At 53.1% G+C, this 15,670-nt stretch overlaps 2 protein-coding genes across 3 annotated transcripts; one reads left to right on the forward strand and one right to left on the reverse strand.

Annotated features, from left to right (window-relative positions):
* The first annotated feature begins 407 nt into the window (after positions 1–407).
* Rell2 (RELT like 2) lies at positions 408–4,068 on the forward strand. Of its 2 annotated transcripts, none has more exons than XM_059246143.1 (8): positions 408–828; positions 1,224–1,463; positions 1,816–1,881; positions 1,974–2,040; positions 2,460–2,645; positions 2,897–3,272; positions 3,390–3,449; positions 3,662–4,068. In XM_059246143.1, exons 2-7 carry the CDS (start codon positions 1,280–1,282, stop codon positions 3,420–3,422), a joined length of 912 nt encoding a protein of 303 aa, XP_059102126.1. In that variant the 5' UTR covers positions 408–828; positions 1,224–1,279; the 3' UTR covers positions 3,423–3,449; positions 3,662–4,068. The 2 variants fall into 2 exon arrangements, with proteins under 2 accessions (XP_059102126.1, XP_059102125.1); XM_059246142.1 differs by having other exon boundaries at positions 408–821.
* On the reverse strand, positions 4,019–14,790 carry Fchsd1 (FCH and double SH3 domains 1). Its single transcript, XM_059246146.1, is given in 21 exon segments — positions 4,019–4,583; positions 4,721–4,776; positions 6,296–6,383; positions 7,150–7,370; positions 7,494–7,611; positions 7,765–7,848; positions 7,930–8,058; positions 8,836–8,997; positions 9,150–9,254; positions 9,634–9,753; positions 10,472–10,567; positions 10,739–10,861; positions 11,261–11,371; positions 11,373–11,390; positions 12,352–12,415; positions 12,528–12,664; positions 12,752–12,893; positions 13,218–13,285; positions 13,766–13,811; positions 14,363–14,460; positions 14,710–14,790. Coding segments are annotated over 21 exon segments (2,073 nt in total). The 5' UTR covers positions 14,731–14,790; the 3' UTR covers positions 4,019–4,517.
* Between the last annotated feature and the right edge of the window lie 880 nt (positions 14,791–15,670).

A 15,670-nucleotide genomic window follows, 5' to 3' on the forward strand; every position in this document is an offset into this window, starting at 1 on the left:
AGGCTTGAGACTCCGCGCTTGGGCGGGGACCCGTGGCATTAGTCATAGGATTATAGGGCCGTTTCTTTCTGGGCCAGGGTCATATCCTTGGGAAACCGAGTCATCCCGTCCAGCCGCTAGCCCCAGATGGGTCTTGGGACAGTGGTCCCTCTCTAGGAACCTTGGAAGATCTGGCCACCCTGCCCCTCTCAGGTGCAGAAAGACAGATTTTCCCAGTGCGCTAGGAAGATTGCTGGCTTTCTACTCATCTGGGCAATCTGAGGGCAAGACCTGTGCCAGATGTGAGGGCTAGACCGGTGGCCAAAGCCCCTCCTGGCCTCCCGACCACCCACGAGGATCCAGGCTCGCGCCGCACCGTCCTCCTGGGGAAGAGGGGGGGGGGGCGGCGCAGTCACGCGCACATCTCACTTGCGTTCACACACGCGTAAGGCTCACGCTCTCCGCCCCGCACACCTGTGCTCCGCCTCTTGGTCCTGGGCCCGCGGCGCGAGAAGGCATTTGGGAACCCAGGACAGTTTCAGAGGCGCCCCCCCACCCCCACCCCCGCCCCGCCATCCCCTCCATTTCCCGGGCAGGAGTGGTCCAGAGCCTGCCGCGGCTCCCAACCGGCCCACATCCTTCTCCATCCTTCCCTCCCCCCGTCTGCCGCGGCACCGGTATCCGCAGCCACCAGCCCGGAGCCGGTGAGGCGGCAAAGGGGGGAGGGGGAGGAAGCAAGGGATGAGCTCCGGGAGGGCGTCGGGGGCCCTGAGCCGGACGAGGACGCCCCTGGAACCGGGACCCGAGCCAGAGCCGGAGCCGGAGACAGAACCAAACCACCGGTACCGGGTGGGCCAGGTGGTCAGGGTGGGATAAACCGGAAAAGAAGGGACCCAGAAATGCAGGGAGGGGAGGGGGCTGCACGAGGCCTGGCTCAGGCCGGTGTAGAGGAGGTATCAACACTGACTCAAGCGTGTTTTCTGGGCTCGCTCTCTGAGAATTTCGTCCCATCTTGTGCTGCAGTGTCCTTGGAAGGGACGGGGGCTCGGGATGAGCTGTAAAGGATAGCTTTCTGGATGTCAGAAAAGTGGGACTGGGTCGCCGCAGAGGGCTTTTGCCTCCAGCCTGCGGCGGTCTTGGCCGACTAGCACCCTCAGTCCGGACAGCTCCTTGGTTCGGTTGGGGGGTGGGGCGGATCTCCTATTGCGGATCCTAAGATGCCTTCTTACTCTGCGGGTACCCAGCTGCAGCCCACTAAACCCAGGAGGCGCCCTGGCCCGCGCTCGCCCCCCAGGGCCTCATGTCGGAACCACAGCCTGACCTGGAGCCGCCCCAACATGGGCTGTACATGCTCTTCCTGCTTGTGCTGGTCTTCTTCCTCATGGGCCTTGTAGGCTTCATGATCTGCCACGTGCTCAAGAAGAAAGGCTACCGCTGTCGCACGTCTAGGGGCTCAGAGCCTGATGATGCCCAGCTCCAGCCCCGTGAGTGAGGAGCCTAGAACCCTAATTAAGGCACCTTTCTCTCTTACTCTTCTCCCCAAACTTTTTTCTGCCCCCCTGGCCGACAGACCCAGCCCAAATCCTAATGAAGCCCAAAAGACTATGATGCTTTTTTGAGTCTGCATGTAAAAGTGACACCACCCCGACATTGAGGCTAGGGTCCACTCATGGTAGCCCTAGGAGCCCATGTCTTCTCCTACCTTTTCTGGCCTGATGCATGAAGGCACATAGGTAAAGGGATATGTCTTCAGTCATCACCCATGGGGCCATCAGGTCATATTCCCCCAAAGCTGACTCATTTCCCACATCCTTGCCAACCTCTTTCATCTTTCAGCTGAAGACGATGACGTGAATGAGGACACAGTAGAGAGGATTGTTCGCTGCATCATCCAAAATGAAGGTGAGTCTAGGCCAAAAGCTTGCTCCTTCCCAAACTGACTTTCTCTTGCCCTGACCTCCACCTCCGCTGACTCCATCTCCCTCTCCCATCAGCCAATGCTGAGGCCTTGAAGGAGATGCTAGGGGACAGTGAAGGAGAAGGGACAGTACAGCTCTCCAGGTGAGCTGGAAACAAGGGCCAGCATGACTTATCTTACCTTGGTGTCCCCTCTCCTCCAATACAGTCTTCCAAAGGACCATGGGAGTTTGGGGGTGGGGGTCAGGTAGACAGGGCTAGCTAACCTATGGAAGTTTATAGAAACCCTTTATCCTTTATCTCCCATCTAGATACCATCCAGCCTAACATCTCTGGTGTCACTTTCTTGGGTTGAGCATTGCCCTCTTTAGTAAACAGGGTGGAAAGGAAGACTACATGACCACTCATGTCTTAGCATTGAATTTTACTAAAGACAACAGGATGTCGGAACCTGGGAAAGGTGGGGTTTGGGGAGGACTAAAGAGCATATTGGAAGGACGGAAGGAAATGGCAGGAAGGAGAATGAAAATATCCTTTCTGCTCCCTTTCTTCCTGTGGTCCAGTGTGGATGCCACCTCCAGCCTGCAGGATGGAGCCCCTTCCCATCATCACACAGTGCATCTTGGCTCTGCAGCTCCTTGCATCCACTGTAGCCGCAACAAGAGGCCCCCACTTGTCCGTCAGGGTCGCTCTAAGGAAGGAAAAGGCCGCCCCCGGCCCGGAGAGACCACTGTTTTCTCAGTGGGCAGGTGGGGACACGGTGGTTCAAGAAAAGGGAGGTTGAGTTGGCGCCCAATAATCCTGTCCCCCAAAGGTGGAGCCCAATTCTTTCCTCTGAATGACTGAGCGACTGCAGCAGGGGTCAAGCTGCACAGAGTGTCCCACAGTCTCAGAAGGCCTCCCTACCCCAGGCCGGAGAATTTGCCATCAACCCCAGGGAGGGAGGTTTAGGTGACCTTTGAGCTGTAGTCCCAAACTGCAATGTTCTCTTCCCGCCCAGATTCCGGGTGACACACATTGAGAAGCGCCACGGCCTACACGAACATCGTGATGGTTCCCCTACAGACAGAAGCTGGGGCTCTGGTGGGGGGCAGGAAGCAGGGGCCAGTCAGGTGGCTGGGGGAGGGCAGCCTAGGACAGGGACGGCTGCCACTGAGAGGCTGCTCCCTGAGCCACCACCCTCCCAGGCCGGAGCCACCCACCCAGTGCAGAACGGAGGACTCAAGGATGACAGCCTAGTCCCTAGTACACTTGAGGGAAACCCTGCAACCTCTGCAGAACTGAACTTGGGCACTAGAGGAAGAGGCCCAAGCCTAGGGCTGCCTACTCAGGAGGCAAACGGACAGCCAACCAAACTGGACACCTCAGGTCAGCAGGTATGAAGACAGGGCCAGGGCTACATTGGGCAGTGGTGGACACATCTTACTGTCCCTAATCTGGGCAACACTGGTGATCCACCTCCTGTTCCCACTGAATACTTCCCTTTCTCTCAGGAATCTCTACCACCAGAAGAAGGGGGTGTGTGAGGCGAGTCTCCCTGAGCTTGAGATCAGGTAATCTCATCTTCCCACCCTCTACCTCAACCACCCAAGCCCATCAACTCCCTGAACCCCTGGGGTGAACTGTAAGCTTAGTGTGTGTTCTAGATTCCTTGGCTGGCGGTGCAGAGTGGGAGTGGGCATAGAGGTCCTGCGGGAGTTAGATATACACTCTCTGGAGAAGAAGTGGATCAGAGCAACACTGTTCCCCCTTCCTTTCTTCCAAGCCTCAGTCTTCACTGTGCTGATGGATTACCAGCAGGCATTGCCAGGGTATGGATAGCCATGAAGGCTCTCCCCTCCACTGGACAGCACTGCTCCTCAGTTGTGGGACCAGCTCTACTTCTCTCCGGAGTTACATGGTCCCAGGCTGAGGGACCTCAGGAGGAGCCCCTCCCAACTCCCAACCCCTCACTGTTTTCCTTTCCCTACCTGCCAACGGGTTGCCTGGCCTGCCTTCCCCAAAACCTCGCTCCACGTGCAAGAGCGTGGCAGCTGGGACCAGGCCCGACCCTCGGTGGGCCCCTAAAGCAATAGCACCTTAGGCTCCCTGCCCTCTTGGCACAAGAGGCCCAGGCCCTGGCTTGGACTTCATGCCCTTTATTCACTGTCAATAAATCCGCTCAGACCATTACAGTTGCTTTGCATCCTGGCTTCAGCTCCTTCTGACTTCCAAGATCTGCTCCTCTCCCGGCTCCAGGCCTAGTGACCCTGGCATTCAGGGTGGGGTTGGCCACAGAGGCAGGGTGAAGACAGAGATGAGCCAGAGCCATACACGGCTTTAAGGAATGGGTTCCAGCCCCAGAGATTTGGGGATATTTTACCACCCTAGATATGGGGTGATGGCAAAAAGTCAAAGGGGTAGTTCCGGCCCAGAGACGACGGGGGAACAGTGGAGGAAAGGAGTGGGTTCAAATCCCAGAAATGGGAGCAGGGTAAGTTTCTACCCCTGGAGGTTGAGAGTGGACATGGGGGAAGACTGCAGCTTTTGCCTGTGTCGCTCCAGATCATTGAGGGTGTGGTTTCTGTCAGCGCGGAGATAGGGGCAGCAGCATCGGTGGGGGACAGTGACCCCCCTGGCCTTCAGGTGAGGGGATCTGGATGGCCAGGATCCGGGGCTTTGGCTGGTGGAGGAGGTGGTGGACGCATCTGTAGGGGATATACATAATTAGTGCTCCAGAGTCCCTCGGGGGACATTCCCTGTCCATTACCTCTGCCCAGCAAACAAAACAGGACCCAAAGGAATGACCCTTCCGTACAATCTTCTCCAAGACAGAGGCCCTTACCGGCCTGAGTCGAGGCACCATCATGTCCAGGGGTCCTGGGCAGTCTAGGACTTTGTCTAGAAATAGAAACCAAAAGTCAATTCTCAAGCATTGTTGGGCTCCATGCTGCATCTCCAGTACTAAGGATAATGACACTTTATAAATACTTGTTGACTTAGCAAAAAAAAAAAAAAAGAAAATCCATTAGTCCATCCATCCTCAAATACTTAATGCACAACTGCTCTGTACAAAGTACCAAAGAAAAGGAGATGGAGTACAAAGCTCCCCTTAAAATAGCTATTGAGAATACCACAGAGAGAGAGATAGAGACAGAGACAAACAGAGACAGACAGAGAGACAGACAGAGACAGACAGAGAGACAGAGGAGAGAATGCCTAAGTCCTAACTTATTCAAAGTGAAGTAGGGGTGTTGGAAGAGATGACAGTGACTCTAGAGTCAGGGAGCCTGACTTGGAGAAGGTGGACATACTAGAATGCATTAGAAAAGCTGAGTATTTCATGGTGAAAACTAGAGGGCCGGGACATAACTAGGGGTAGATATGCTTGCCTAGCATAAACAAGATCCTAGTTTGATCCCCAGCACCCCAAAAAAATAGAGAGAGAAATGAATCCAAAGGTAAGTATTATATTTCAGAGTTCAAGGACACTAAGAGGAAAAGGTACATTTTGGGAGAATGTAAGAATGCCATGAGAAAAGATAGATAATTTTAAAGATAACGATGATCTAAAACAGCCCTGTTTCCTATATGCCAATCACAATGTTGTATCTTCTCCTTCTCCTCCTCCTTCTTTTTTTGGTTTTTCAAGACAGGGTTTCTCTGTCCTAGAACTCACTTTGTAGCCCAGGCTGGCCTCGGACTCACAGAGATCCACCTGCCTCTGCCTCCCGAGTGCTGAGATTAAATGCATACGCCGCCACCACCCAGCAATGTTGTATACCCTTAACAGACATCTTGGTTTACTTTTTCTTCTTATATGTATGAGTGTTTTGCTTGCATGTATGCCTGTGTGCCACAGGCAATTGGCTGGTGCTCACTGGGATCAGAAGAGTGTGTCAGACCCCTTGGGACTGGAGTTACTAATGGTTGTGAGCTCGCATGCGAGTGCTGGGAATCAAACTTGGGTCCTTTGCAAGAGCAACAAGTGCTCTTAACCACTGAGCCATCTCTCCAGCCCCTGATAACAATTCAATAAAGCAGTGCCTTTCCCTTCACTTTATAAAGAGTGTACGTAAACCAAGCTAGGCTAGTGACTCATACTTCTAATCTCAACACATGGGGGAGGCTGGGGCAGGGGGACTGCTAGCTTAAGGCTAGCCCTGTCTCCAAAGACTAAAGCGTAACAACAGAAAACCTAGACCAAGGACCAGACAGGTTAAGCCTTCCACCTCAAGTCGTACAACAGAAAGGGACAGAGGACTTTGAACCCGGCTCTAAATCCAAGCTCTCCCCCCCATCAATATGCCATGGGCCTTATTGCAAGGTACCCCCAGGGCACACAGGAGCAGGTAAGGCAGAGTCCAAACTTCTTCCAGGCTGTGACTTAGCCTCCAAGGCTCTAATTCTCTCTACTCACCCACAGGCAGAGCAGGTGCAGCGGATCCTTCCAAGGCACAGGTGGGTGCAGGAGGGGAAAAACTGGGAGGAGAAGGGGATGGCAGCGTCTAGAGACAGGGTAGGCATCAGTCACTCCTGGTCCGTGGAAGGCTTAACCTGCGTTTCCTCTCACCCCACTCTGCTTCTCTCCCATTCCTTCTCAACACCGAAAGCAGCCAAATGAGGGTTATAACTGATACATATTTCAACAGCCAGTATGTACCGACTAGTTGTTATGCGACAGACAGGTATTCTGTCAACAATGCACATATACAAAGTACTCAACCTTCACCACCATAGTGTGAGCTATGGATTCTGATGGCTGCTACAGGAGAAGTGAGATTCAGATGGAGCCATCTGTCAGAATCGGGGTTACTTAGTGGCAGAGTACTGGCTGGACCTGGGGTGTTCTGACTCTCCTGTCATGATCCCTGCTGTCTCATGCCAGGGCAACACAAATTCAAACACTTCTTGTGTACCCCGGGGCTAAGGAGTTTACCTCTATCGTCTCTAGTCATGACAGCGAGCCCGTTTAAACAGCTCTTGTTTCTATTTTACACATGAAGAAGGCATCTCCGAGGAGTTAAATAACCACCCAATGTCACGCTATAGCAATCTGTACTCAGGCCTAGCCGGCCCTGAAGTTCCTAAACTCCTATGAAGGGTGCCTTGGTGTCTATTTCCTCTTCCTAACCAAAGCACACAGGGAGGCCTAAGCTACCATAGGAGGCCAACCTGGGGAGGAAACAGGGCTTTAAGATTAACATGGAGCCCTGCTGAGGTGAAAGGGTCAACCCAGAGGTACTTGGGAACTGAGGGAGAATGAAGCTTCACCTGCTCAGGGTCAGAGAGTTCAGGCGGCCCTGGGGGGCCAAGCAGTTCCTCTACCAGGAGGGATGGAAAGACTCCAACGTGGCCCCCAAATTCTCCCCTCCAGAAGCCATCATCCACGCCATCTTGAGCCCTGGGCAGCAGGCGGATGAGTGCCCCTTCCGGGAAGCTTAGCTCCTCTTCACTCTGTCCGGTGTAGCTGTACAGGGCCCGGGCCAGGAATGCTATGGGAGCCCAGGAGAGAAGATGAACTAAGGCAGTGGACGGTTGCGCCACACCCCTCTACGACCATCCAATAAGCTGTATCTATACCCGTGGTCCCTGAATCCAAAACTTCCTTTCCCTACCTGTGGGCTCTGCTCCCGAGGGATTGCTGCTGCCATGGCTGCTCTCAGGAAGGGAGAGATCCGGGAAGTTGAGATATCGCTCGGGGACAAAGCCTGCTTCGCCATGCTGATTCCGAGCCTGCTCACCCAGCAATGGGAACAGGTATCAGACTTGCTCAGCAATCCGTGACCTTGGCTCTTCAACACTCAAGTTTCTGGCATTACCTGGATGAGTCCTTGGGAGCCACACACAAGTCCTCCCACTGCCCCCAACCCAGGGTCCCATACTCACCTTCACCCACTCATCGGCATCTCCTTCCTCTATGACCTCCAGCCACTCACCCTCTGTGATAGTCAGCTCATCCTCACGTCCTGCCTAAGCCCCACAAGGAAGGAGTCAAGATTTGCCCCACCCCCACCCCTGTTGCCCACCTCAAGTTGCCAGACCCTTTCACACCTGGTAGCCAAACACCACATGTGCAGGGCAGGGGAGGGGTCTGGTAGCCAGGGCTGGCGGGGCAGGCTCTTCAAAGAGCTCCCCAGCCTCCTCACATTCATCGAAGTCAGAAAGCTCGGCATCCTCAGCCTGGAGAGGGGTAGAGGACAGACTCTTGTCTCAAGTACTGCATGGATCTCCCATACCCCTCTCTTATCTCTAAGGGGTACTGAGAATCCTCCTTCAAGACAGTAGCCCTCAACCAATCATCATATTTCACAATCAAAACCACCATAGGCCAGGATGATACTAAATAATAGCAATTACAACAATTAGGCGCTTAATATGAAGTACCATATATATACATATATATATATATGTATATGTACACATACTGCTTCATTTAAGCTTCAGTACAACCCAGTGTTATTTTATACAGCTATTACTAACCTCACTCTACTTTTGAAGAAACTCAGGCTCACAAAGGTTAAGTCATTTGCCAAGGTCACATGGCTATTAAGTGGCTGGCATTCAGTTAACTTACAGACTGCTCCTAGAACCATGGTTTGGTTGGTTGGTTGGTTGGTTTTTGTTTTTTTTCAAGACAGGGTAGCCCGGGCTGACCTAGAACTCACTCTGTAGATCAGGCTAGCCTCAAACTCACAGAGATCCCCCTGCCTCTGCCTCCCAAGTGCTGGGTGGGGTTAAAGACACGCACCACCACCACCGCCCAGCAGAACCATGGTTCTTAATCACCATATTAGAAGTGTACTGAGGATTCTCCGCGCCAGAAACTATGCAATATCATTTAAGCCTCACGGTAACCCTCTGAATTAGATAGTGTGCCTCCCATTTTAGAGACTCTGCCTTCCAACAAGGAGTTTTAGCCTCCCAGGTGGGCATGGTTAGGGACAAGGAGGAACTCACCGTAGGAGAGAGGTCCCTCTGGGACAGCCGAGCCTCACTAAGCCGTCTCTCCTGCTCCACCTCATCCTGGGCTTGGGTCATGGCTGGCTTCAGCCAGCGCTGCACATCCAGGCCAGCCTCCTGCAGCAGGGCCAGGCGGGCAGCCCCTTTCACCTGGCTCACCTGGTGTGAGGAGGAAGAGAGGACACCCCGGCTAGCTGTGTCTACCCGCCGCCGCTGCCCGCCTTTTCTCCACCGCGGCGGCGGCGGCGCCGGAGGCGGGTTGCCTGGGGAGGCAGGATTCCCGCGGCTCTTGGACCAGGGCTGTGGTTCACCTGTGCCCTCCGGATGTTCTCCCTGACTTCCTGGAGGCGCTGGTCTAGGCCTGGAGCCTCTCGCCCGGGCGCCTGCTGACGCTTCTGCTCCAGTCGCTGCAGGACCTGGTGGGTGAGGGTAGCAGAGGTGGGTGGAGGAGATGCTGTGGGCCGCAGCTTACTCTGAGCCCGGTACTTGGCTAGTTGCATCACTTGCATTGGGTCATCTACCTTCCCTACGAGGTAGGTATTATTATTGGCTCCACTTTAGTGATGAGGAAACCCAAGTCCAGAGAGATGAAGTCATTCCTCACCCAGGGTTAGAGAACTCACAAGCCACGGGAGAGAATACAAACCCCAGTCTGTCTAGTTCCGAAAGCTGGGCTCTTAACTGCTGGATCACACCGTTGTGTTAAAATTCCTTTCCCTCCCTTCCTGACTGCATCAATGTTCCCCATCTCTCAGCTTTTCTTGCCCACCCCCAATACCTGCACCCCCACCTCACCCGATGCCCATGATGCTGGATCTTGTAGTCCCGGGCAGCCCTGCTTGTCCAGCGCTGAACCTCTTTCTCCAGGCCACTCTCTCCAGCCATTCCTCCTGCTCCCCGCTCCAGGGCATACACCTGAAGAAGACGAGGATTACTTGAGGGGAAAAAAAAAAAAAAACAACAACTATCCTTCTCACTAGTTCCTTTTCCTTCTTCATCTTTTTAAAAGTCTTTTTCAAGACAGAGTTTCTCTGTGTAGCTTTGGTGCTGTCTTGGATCTGTAGACCAGACTGACCTCGAACTCACAGAGATCCGCCTGGCTCTGCCTCCCGAGTGCTGGGATTAAAGGCATGCACCTCCACCTCCTGGCTTAAACTTCTTTTTTAGATTTATTTATTTTGTGTGTATGAATGTTTTGCCTGCATGTATGTCTGCCTGCACATCACATGCGTGCCTGGTGGCTGAGGAGGTGGTGACTCTCCAAGTGTATGCTGGGAATCCAACCCGGGTCCTTTGCAAGAGCAAATACTCTAACCACTGAGCCAACTCTCCAGCCCCTTCCTTCTTCATCTTGACCTCCAGTGTCAGGGACGAAGAGGCTGGAGTGAATGCCTTTGTCTGTGGACACAGGCCCAGGAATGGAATCAGAGTTGAGCGACAGAAGGGAAATGAAGAGAACAGCGACTGAACGGAGGTATGTTTGTGTTCAGATGGAGGTGAACGGGATTCTGAAACCCCCTGTCCGATGCTGAACCGTCACCAGGTCAATATTAGGACAAGAACAATGACACACAGGGTCTAAGGCATACTTCTGTTTAGATGTGGCCTGTTTCCACAAGCAGCATAGTCTCACCTGATCAGTCCCGGCTGGCTGGAACTGCTGAGGTGGGGTAGGGGAAAAGACCCCAGGCTCCTGAAGAAACAGCTTCACATCTTGTTCCCAGTTTACCTAGGGTTGGATAATTCATAGTCACTCACATGCCACCCACCCAACCCCGTCCCAAGATCTTCCTGGAAGAAAGGAAGGTGAGAGTTGCATTGGGTGGGGGAGGGGCTGTATATGAAAAAAAAAAAAGAGCATAAAGCATCATTAGGGAACACTCACAGCTCCAGCACTCACCTGAGAAGTTGCCTGCCCCCCATGGTGGGCATGTTCCAGGACCATCTCTGCAGCTTCCAACTCCGTGTGGCTTAATAAAGTGAGGGGGTCCCTCAAGTATTCTGACAGCTCACTTACCAGGACCTGCAGAGAACCCCAAGGTACCATAATACAACCATTCTCCCAGGCCTCTAGTGCAGATTATCCATCCATAGATGGGGCATAGACATGAGGGCAAGAGGAGACGAGGAATAAGACATTGCTGTTTCTAATCATAGTCCGTCATGTTTAAACCCCGTCACAGTTAAGAACTTCCACATCCATTCCCTTTGAACCTCATTAGTGTTATGATGTGGGCAGACTGGGATTAACTCTGATGAGCAATGTGGAGTCAGACGTCTTGTATGACAGAGCCATCAAGAACCCACATATGCATCTTCTAATTCACTCTAAGCACTAGCACTGGCCAGCCTGGGAAGAAGTAGAAACAGGGATGGTGTCTGCATTCACTTAAGGGCAGGAGTAATCTGCATGAGTACTGGCCTTGAGCAGGGCTGGCAGTTCCTCTTGGTAGTAGTGGGCAAGGTGAGCATTGGTGGCCACCAAGTTTAGCAGGTACTCATTGCGCGCTGCTCTCAACTGCTGGGAATACTGGGGCTGACTGGGCAGACAGCTGGGAAATGGAAAGAAGAGTCAACAGGGAGCCCTGAACCCTGGATGGAGGTCCTTCCAAGGCCAACCTAAACCCAGAACCAGAATGGGTCTCACATTATTGTTTACTACATGCCTGGCACTACATTAAAACCCCTCACATAGAACACTGGCTTAAAAACCCTCTCGTGGCTTCTGTACGTATCTTAAAATGCCAGCTGTGCCTTACTGTAGTTTACCAGATCTCACATGAGCCGCCCTGAAACCTCTCTGACCTTTTTCATGTGCACGTGTCTTCGCCAAAGTGACTCTCTCCTCAGCTTTTGCACTCACCATTCCCTCTCCTCAGAATGTTCTTCCCCCAGATCTCGGCATGGCTGCCTCCTCGACACTCAGGTCTCCTGTTCAGTGGGGTCTCCCTTCTAAACCACACCCAATGTCACCCTTTATCACAGCACTTTAATTTGCATCTTCAGCTGATTATTCACATACTCTCATCTCAACCAGGCTGTGTGGATGGAACGCCACGAGTCCTGTTCTCACTGTATCCCCAGGGGGTGGAATATTGCCAAGCATGTAGAGGTACACAGGGTGTGTGCATGGTGTTTGCAGTGGTGGCGCACACTTTTAATCCCAGCACTCGGAGGCAGAGCCAGGTGGATCTTTGTGAGTTCAAGGCCAGCCTGGGCTACAGAGCGACAGCCAGGACAGGTTCCAAAACTACACAGAGAAACCCTGTCTCGAAAAACCAAAAAAAACAAAAAAGTCATATATAAAAGGAACAAAAAAGGAAGGTATTGTTTCTACTATACAGATGAAGACAACGAGAGTCAAAGAAATCAAGGATCTACATTACTGAGTGCTTACTACATGCCTGGCCATGAACCACTAGGGAATTTGGAAGCCTAGGATCAACCTACTCTTACTTTGACACCACTGGACCCCAAATCACTATACTATGTATCCGTCTTTATCCTACAAACCTTGGTACTCAGTTTCTGGAGGCTGGTCCGAGAGTGGAAGATCCCATGGTCACTTCGGTTCAGTCTGTCCAGGCAAAAAAATAGTCAAGAGTCAGGCACGGCTTTGAAATTTTCATTCCACCCCACACTCCTTGCATTACACTTCGTGTGTCCTACTTGGTCATCCAAGAGCCCACCTGGCCTGGACATCAGCTGCCTTCTCCTGTGCCAAGGCCCACACACGTTCTCGCTGCCCATAAAGCTTCCGACTTCGGCTCAGTTCCCGGACAGACTGTAGCACCTCCACCTGTGCCCGCTGGAGACTCTCTGTCCCCTAGCGGCAAAAGATACACAGACTCCTGACCCAAACCATGTCTAATCCTGAGCCGGAGGTTCCTGTACCACATCCACTGAGACATACCTTCCTAAGCACCTGCTCCTTGGCACTCCTCCCAGTGCCCCCCGCCAGGTCACGGTATCTGTCAGACGCCTGGAGCCGGGTTTGGCCTCCAGCCACAGTGGCATCCAGTAGGCAGCGCCAGGCACCAAACACTGTCCTGCCCCTTCCCAGAGAAGGTCTATGTTGAAGGGAGAAACACTCCACCGGTTCATGAGACCCCCCCCCCTCAACCCCAACCCCACGAGAGACAAGAGTGCTCCCCCCATCCAGGAGCCCATTAATCGATCAGCCCATTAGCTCAGCCACAGGATCACTCACGCCTTCCACCCCCACCCACAGTGTCCTTGCTGGGTCAGTTCCTCTCCTGCTGCTGTGTCAGCTCTACCTGCTGCTGCTCACATGCCTTTCCCCGCTCATTAGGTCCTCATCTCCAGAGATCTCTGGGGCTGAGCTCCCCCCGGCACCTCCACAACCCTGTGCAACTCACCTGCTGTCCACCTCCCCACTCCGCTGCCCTTCCCTCTTCAGGAATGGCCCAGCCAGCTTCTGGAGTGCCTGGTGAGAAAGCCATCACAAGCGAAGATCTTTTATGAAGACCCGTCCCAACTCGGGGAAGAGTTTGGAACCAGGGTCTGTGATACTGTTCTTCAGATATACAACATACACATTTCTGAAATGGCTTACATCCATTCATTCATTTAATCCCTATAACCGTATCGTGGAGTTTGGGTATTATTAATACTATTCCCATTTTACAGAGAAAACGATTGAGGCCCAAAATACTAAATAACGTGTCCAAGATCACACAGCTAAGTAAGCAGTAGAGCAGGGTTTTGACACAAATCTGGATGATTCTAGATATTTGTTCTTTTTAAAGTTTTTTTTATATATATAAAATCAATTTGTTCTAATTAACTCACGAATAAAAACATCACATCGTTAGGTTATCTGCTCTTGACCACAGTAAGAGGGAGGCACTGGTGCCTGTGTAAAGAGGCTAGAACAGGAGGGAAAGTCCCGACAGGAGTCCGATACCTGGCCATACTCCCGTTCAATGGCTGCCCTCTGCTTGCTGTAGGATCTGCGGAGATAGGAGTAGAATGGGGGTGGGGGGTTACTGTTTGCTGCTGTTCTCCCACACTCAATCCCCTCTCTCCTCACCTTGAGGAGGAGGAAGAGGGAACCAGCCCAGACTGTGACTACATCCAGAGGGAATGATGAGAGTCCTTGAGATCACCTCTGGCAGCAGCAACACAGGTCACCCTCACCTTACTGCTCTGAGCCCCAGCAGGACCCTCCCACCCCTGGAGGACCATCTGTGGGCCTGGAGATGAGAGGACTGACAGGATTCGGTGTCCGCCAGACTTCCAACAGGTCTGGAAGAGGGAGGGGATTATGCCCTCAGCCTGATTGTGGGGGTGAGGAGAGTGGTGTGGGGTCAAGTGGTTTAGGAAGGGGCTCTCTCTTTATGACTAGAGCCCCAATATCTGAAGAGGCAGGCCTAAGGTGAGGGTCATGAATGGGTAGGCCAGAAAGCTCCTCCTGACAACGCCCATCCCCGGCAGATGTATGCTGAGGAAGGAGTGGCGCTCGCTCCTGTGAAGATGGAGTACGTGAGGGGTCTGCGGCTACCTGATATCCTCCAGCAGATCCGCCTCCCTCTGTTGCCGGCTCTGAAGGATGCTCAGCTGCTCCAAGAACCGAAGTTTCACCTCCTGGGCTGGCTTCACCTGTAGGGTTAAAAAGAGATGAAGATCCCCAGCCTGATACTCCACTCCGGCGTGGGGACCTACAAAACACCTCACAGGGAGCGGTGAGGGGGCGGGGCCCGAGAGAGGCTGGGCTGTTTCCTCGGTTTCTTCTGTGTTAGGCTCTGACCTCCTCGCCACTCCCTGTGTTCCACCCCGAGTCGAGTGCCCGTAGGCTCCCTCCGCTCCCCAAGACCTCCAAGAATGCCCCTTTTGCCGGGCAAATCTCACTTTTCGGGGCGGCGGCTGCATCTCGGATCCAGCAAAGGCTGCCAGACAGTCCACTCCGGAACTCGAGGAGGCCCCGCCCACAATAAGGCCCCGCCCCAGAGTTGGCCCGCTCCGCCCACGCTCGTCAAGCTGCGCGGGCGCGGAAGCACACAGGGGCAGCAGAGGAACTGAACCTGTTATTGCTACAAGTACCCCGGAAGGGTCCCGGCCGCCGGACGGACGCAGCGTGTGCCGGGCGGTAGGGAGAACCTCGAGCTTCTGAGTCAAGACGCCTGGCTTCTATTTCTAATGCAGCCACTGATTCAGCCTGTAATTATTTCTGGTCCTTCATTTACATATGCATATCACCAGTCCCAACACTAAGTGCAGGTGACCAGGGAAACTGAGTCACTGGACACCTGAGCGAAGATGCCTCTGACAAAGGGAGACACCTTTTCCTAATCCCTGCAGAACTGGAAATGCTAGCGTGAGAGGGATAAGAAATACGCCCGGAGCCCGCAGAAACCAGCCAGCTCAGAGGAAAAGACGGGTGTACATGCTGGGCTACAGTAGGCACTAATGGTATCAGTGAAGGGGTATGTGGCCTGGAAAGACCACATTTTGGATCTTTATGTTCCCAACTTACCAATTTTATCGTGGCGTGTGTGTGTGTGTGTGTACACGTGCGTAGGTCAGCGGAGGATCTTGGGTGTTGATCCTTGCCTTCCACTTTGCCTGACACAGGGTCTCTATTGTTTTTCTGCTGTGTATGCCAGACTAGCCAGCTTACAAACTTCGGAGCATTCTACTAGCACTGGAATTACACACGCTGGCACTACAAGTACAGCTTTTTTACGGGTTCTAGGGATTTGAACTCAGGTCCTCACACTTACATAGCAGGTGCCTTTATCCCCTGATCCATCCCCCTAGCCCCTCAGTGTGCACTAAATTTATTTTACCCCACAACCCCTCCATCAGTAAG

Source organism: Peromyscus eremicus, chromosome 19, assembly GCF_949786415.1.
Source record: "Peromyscus eremicus chromosome 19, PerEre_H2_v1, whole genome shotgun sequence".
Classification (NCBI taxonomy): domain Eukaryota; kingdom Metazoa; phylum Chordata; class Mammalia; order Rodentia; family Cricetidae; genus Peromyscus; species Peromyscus eremicus.

What these genes read in the sequence shown, in the direction of transcription:
- Rell2 (XM_059246143.1), top strand. Translation starts at nt 1,280, where the DNA reads ATGTCGGAACCACAGCCTGACCTGGAGCCGCCCCAACATGGGCTGTAC. An exon ending in TGATGCCCAGCTCCAGCCCC is followed by an intron (nt 1,464 to 1,815) that starts GTGAGTGAGGAG and finishes TTCATCTTTCAG; the next exon opens with CTGAAGACGATGACGTGAAT. An exon ending in TGGACACCTCAGGTCAGCAG is followed by an intron (nt 3,273 to 3,389) that starts GTATGAAGACAG and finishes CCTTTCTCTCAG; the next exon opens with GAATCTCTACCACCAGAAGA.